Genomic DNA, 5,436 nt, shown 5'->3' on the forward strand with positions numbered 1-5,436 from the left:
GGAAGGTGTTCCCCCTTACAGGGGAGATGACCAAAGCAACACCTCCCACCCGCCCTCGGCGTGCCGTCACCACTTATCAGGGCTTCCCAAGAGCAGGCTGCAGTGGAAGAGTGCTGGGAGCCAATGGGTGACGCACGGCTGTGGGCAGGACGGGCGGAGCAGGGAACTCACCTGCAGCCAGGAAGGTATAAGAGGCTGCGGCGTGCGGCCGCGCGGCCACTGATGCGGAGCTGCTCAAAGCCAAAGGGAGCCAACGCAACAGGAGAAGGCTGGGAGATACAGAGCCCAGCTGGACAGAAGACTCGTTGGGGCAGCAAGCAACAGCCCAGAACATGCTTTTCTCCTTCCACGCTGCTCTTTGAACAGGTATTTATAGCGCTTGACCTGCTGTTCACCTCCTTGATGCCTGCCGCAAGGCACAGCTACTTTGGGAACGGTGTAGTAGGGCTGGCACTGAGCTGTAGGGACTCTCAAGTCTGGTTTTATGGGGTGGGAGGAAGCTTTCTAGAAGTCGTCGGGAAGCATAAAGTACTTGGTGGATTTGAGGGAAGCAAAAAGCACTTATCTTGGTAGATTTGAGGCTGGGTGGATGGCTGCCAGTGGGACGGCTGAGCTCAGCTACGGAACGGTTTAGTTGTGGTGCTCCAAAGTTCTGGTTGGCAGCGGTGGAAACAGCTGCAAGGGCTGAGGAAGAGCGCTGTGACCGCAGAGGTCTGAATTGTTTGTGTTAAAATGACCACACGTAGTGAGAGAAATTTGCTACCAAAACAAAAGCAAGGTTGGGCAGTGCAGCGGTGGCATCCAGGAGAAGCTTGGTGCTGGCTTCCCCACAAAGCAAACCCAGCAAGCATCACCACCACCTCGAGCAAAGGGAAGATGGGGGCACAGAAGCTCGTACGGTCATCTAGAAGTACCCATTGCAAGCAAACTTCCTCAAGTTTACTCTCAAGACACTGCTGCTCTGCTATGGCTGCGTTAGAGAAAAGTACCAAGCAGCATCTGCCAGCCTCAGTCAGTCTGTCATTCTGTGATCTTTTTCAGATAGGTTACGGAACAGATATCTGTGGAAGTGTAGGGGAGGGGATCTGCAAAACAGAGGATTTGGTGAAAGCAAAAAGAGGGAAAAAAAAAAGCAAAAAAAAAAAAGCAAAAAAAAAAAAAAGCACCAAAAAGAAAACAACAGAGCGAGGGCTTTCCTGTCTTTGTGCCAGCCGGGTTGGGATTTGTAGTTCTGCAATTCATCAGCATCTGCCAGACAGTGCTAAAATATGCAGGCTGAGCTGCAGCCAGGGAAAGACAGACAACAAATATTACAACTTGCTGAAAAGCTCCGATAAAAAACGCAGACTGAAGATTAACTTGCGGAGAGGCTCCGGTGAGCACCAGAGAAGCAAAAGAGGAAGTATTTAAGCCAACGCTTTGCATCGAAGGCAAAGTTTCCTCCCGTAGGTGCAGCCTGGCAACTTAAGATTGCTTTTGGTGATGGCCATCAAAAGCTAACCATGATGGGAGATGACGTTCATGCATCACGGAGATACTTCTGTGCAACGTTAGGAAAAGGCAGGTCTTCCCTATCCCTTACATCAGCCTTCTTGCTAAGACACGGAGTCCGCAGCCCGCGTTGTCGAACCACTGCAGGACAGACTGCAGGCCTATAATTACCGTTTCTGACTTGTCACTGGTAAATCTCCCAGCACAAAGAATCAAGCCCAGCCAGTTCAGTGATACGCCCTCAAAAAATGCTCCCCGGGCACACGGCAGTGCGGCCGGCGCTGAGAACTTCCTGCAGCCAAACACTTGCTTTCAGGGATAAGCACTCCGTATCGAGAAAGCCATACACTTGGTATCAGAGTGTGCTCAGAGCCGCGTTCCCAGCCCCAGATAACTGGAATTCAAGGTAATACCCAGACTGCTGGAAGGCTGGAGGAGCTCGGTTGTAAATCAATTTGCTGGAGCTGCCGTATCAGCCGCTTAGCTCAGGGCTCTGCTTGCACAAGGAGAGAAAGCAGAAAGCAGATGGCAGCACACAGCAAGGCTTGGGCTGCGCTGGCGCTCCTCCAGCGCTGAGAATAGGGAAGAGCTGCACTTCCCTGGGGAAAGCAGAGCAATAAGGAAACAGTGGCGAACTCCCCCTTGTTCTGGCACAAAAGCCATTTCCTCCAACGATTCCTTTCTTGCTGTGTCACGGTGACAGGATCGAGCAGACTTTGTGAGATAACAGTGTTTCCTCACTCCCTCGGTCCCGCTGCCGCACGGAAGCGTTCAGCTCCCACTGTGCACCCACAGCCCCATTGGTGCCACCTGGCAGCCCCAGCGCACAGAGCACCCCGAAGAGCTTCACCCTGCTGCTGCTCCACCACTGAACAGTGTTATCTGTCTCTTAGGCCTCACCGTAGTATCTGAGTATACCTCCCAGCCCAATAGACTGCTTTAGGGAGGTCCCTGCTTGACCCCATGGAGTCCTCTGCTCTGCTCCCTGCTCAGGTATTGGGCAGCACCACCCAGGGTAGGTCCTTTATGTTTTCTCCGCCCAGAGCGAGGTTTGGGGAAAGGCTGCAGCCATCTTTAGTGCCAGGGTGACTGCGGTGGAAAGGCTTTGGCTGGATGGCGGATCTCTGGATGGTGGATCTCTGGTGGCTGCTCGCTTTGCAGGTTGGTTACCTTCATCTTCATCGTGCGGCTTCGAACAGGCAGCTCTAGCAGCGGTTTTCCAGCCTCTGGAGGCACTGCAAGCCGTGAGCTTGCTCTTCAGTCCTCTCGTGGGGGTAAAGATAGGCCTGGTGATGGGTATCTTCGCACTCTTTAAAGCTAAAGCTGTGGTTGTCCTTCTCTTGCAGAGTCTCCCAGGGCTCTATTCATCTCCTCGAGCTCCGTCATGTCGTGCTTCACCCAGCTGTGGCACTCCAGCACACCGGACTCTCCCACCAGCCCGGTCCCTGCATCTCCACATGAAATCCCCATTCCCATCAGCCCTATCGTTATCACCTCTCCGGTGGACAGCAAGAGGAAAGCAAGGTCCCCAACTGACAAACCCGGCTCTCCGAACCCAGCATCCCCAAAGCCGGCCTCCCCCGTTGAATGCTCCATCTGCTTCAACACATACGACAACACCTTTAAGACCCCCAAGCTGCTCCAATGCTCGCATGTTTTCTGCCTGGAGTGTGTGGCCCGTCTGAGCAAAGGGCTGCCCCCCAACCACCCCGAGGACCAGCTCCCCTGCCCCTTCTGCAGGCAGCTGACCAGCATCCCGCTGGAAGGTGCCCCAGCCCTGGAGACCAGCAAGGAGCTGCTGGCCACTCTGCCCCCCGAGCTCCAGCAGGAGAAGGTGCTCTGGATGGAAGGCACCAAGCTGTGCTGCCGGCAGGCCTCTGACGACCCCGAGAACCCAGACTCGTGCATCTCCATCGACGTTGCCATGAGCAAACCCGAAAGCCCAGAGGTCCCCCCGACGGGGCTGGCAGGGAGGCTGTCCCGCTGTGACGTGTGCGACGACTGGAAGCGCATCGTCCTGCTCTCTGCTCTCATCATCATCCTCTTCTGCATCATCCTATGGCCGGTGCAGTGCGCGCTGAAGACGGGGAACCTCCGCTGCTTCACCAGGACTGTTGCAATGAGCAGGCCAGAATATCTCCCCTCGAAACACACCACAGCAGCCACGCCTGTGACACAGCTCCCATTCCTGTAGCACCAGGCGTAACGTGGCACACCCCCCAAGAGCATCCCTCGGTGTGCTTGCAGACCCCACGGTCCCCGCTCCCGTTCTGCGCCCACACCTGGACGCACGCACTCACCTCCAGCAGCCCAGGAACGCTCCCAGGAGCTGCCTCAGTTTCCTGCTGCCAAACTCCATGGAAACCTGAGTCTTCAAAGCTGCTGCAAAGGTGTGACGGGCGACAGATGAGCTTCTGGGACTGTTTGCCCACAGGCTGATACCAGGTGACGGTGGCTGTAGCTCCTTCCAGCTCCTTTGGGGAATAAAGGGCTAGCTTCGTGGCTGTTCCTAAGAGGAGCTGAGCTTAGGAAGGTAAGGACATGTTGAAGCTGCAGAAGCAGATGAAAATTAACCTTATTCCACATGCTCAAAACGTTTCCGTTGTGGATTCAGCACAGGAGGTGTGAAATTCTGCCTCCTGCTGACAACACATCCATCCACCCCTGCTCCTCAGCTGAGCCGAGCGCTGCTGAATTTCCAACGGAAAATCAAAGCCACCCTATTGCCGTTTTGTTTTTCTCTCTAAGAAGGTGCTTAAAAAAGAGTAAGCACTCATCCTTAACCTGGAAAGGAGAGCAAACTCGCCCTGAGCACGGCATCACACTGTCCTCCGTGAGCTTCCTTCCCTCTGCTCCCAGGCCAACTGTTACTGAAGCGGCAGAAGTTCCACTTTCTGACAGCTCTACCCTCCTCATCTTCCAAGGTGTCAGTATTAAGACACAGGCCAGTTGCTTACGCTCTCTTTTTAGTTAACCCAGTGATCTTCTGACAGTGGTTAATAATGGCCTTCGTGAAGAAGGCGGCTTACAATTAAATCTTGTTTATTCAAGCACATGGATGTGAGACAGGATTGTACACAAGTACCACGGATGTATTAAATTATGTTTTATACAATGCACGGTGTCAGTGTGTAACATTTACTCCCTGTTTCCCCCCTTAAAGGATGCAGCAGCAGCACAGCTGTACTCTTTATCCACTGCCTTCATACTTACTGCCATCCCAGTGATGCCGTCCCAAGCACAACCACCCCTGAAAAAGGAGAAGCTGCAAAGACTGCTCATCTTTTGCTTCTTCCCAGCTGGGTCAAAGATGTTTTCAGTCTCCCTTTGCAGCAAATCTGGTCTGAAATACAAAAGGCTGAAGCAACAGCAGAAGTACCCCAAGCCCGTTGCTATGCAAAACTTCTGTAAAGCTTCTGAGTGCGTTCTGTATCCGCACCACCTTTGTTGTCGAGCTGCAGGCTGCTATTATCTGTGCCAGCCACACGGCTGCAGAAATTAGTCCAGGAACTGCAACAGCTTCTGCCAAAGGCCCTGGGCTCGACAGGGATTCTCCCTTGCATCACCCCATCGCTTGCTGCTGTGAAGGATATCTTCACAGCACCAGCTTAAGTGCCTCCTTGGAAAAAGCGGCTCACTGAGACTTAGGGCAGAGAAGGCACTTTCATCCTAAAAGGTGCATTTGAGATTAAGCCCAGCAAACTGGCACTAGCAGGGATGAAGCGTTCTGTCACGTGCAACTGCATGACTGCTCAATCCCACTGATGAGACCTAAGGGCAGGGGGGAGGGAAACAGCATCTTTAGCCTCATCACACCCATTGTTATGGCTGCTAAACAGCGAGCACAGAGATCTCACAGCTCACAGATGCTCAGGAGGCCCCTTGTCCACACTTTCACTTTCCCAAACCACTTAAAAAGAGAGGGGGGAAAAGAATGAGAAAAGC

The 5,436-nt window shown here is 53.5% G+C and overlaps 1 protein-coding gene across 2 annotated transcripts; it reads left to right on the plus strand.

The window, feature by feature from the left end:
• On the plus strand, window positions 1-4,608 carry RNF223 (ring finger protein 223). Of its 2 annotated transcripts, none has more exons than XM_052691560.1 (2): window positions 1-366; window positions 2,838-4,608. In XM_052691560.1, the coding sequence occupies exon 2, from the start codon at window positions 2,876-2,878 to the stop codon at window positions 3,683-3,685; it is 810 nt and encodes a 269-aa protein (XP_052547520.1). In that variant the 5' UTR covers window positions 1-366; window positions 2,838-2,875; the 3' UTR covers window positions 3,686-4,608. The 2 variants fall into 2 exon arrangements, with proteins under 2 accessions (XP_052547520.1, XP_052547521.1); XM_052691561.1 differs by lacking the exon at window positions 1-366 and adding an exon at window positions 1,136-2,506.
• The last annotated feature ends 828 nt before the right edge of the window (window positions 4,609-5,436 follow it).

Source organism: Tympanuchus pallidicinctus, unplaced genomic scaffold (genome assembly GCF_026119805.1).
Source record: "Tympanuchus pallidicinctus isolate F22 unplaced genomic scaffold, pur_lepc_1.0 scaffold29, whole genome shotgun sequence".
NCBI classification, from domain to species: Eukaryota; Metazoa; Chordata; class Aves; order Galliformes; family Phasianidae; genus Tympanuchus; species Tympanuchus pallidicinctus.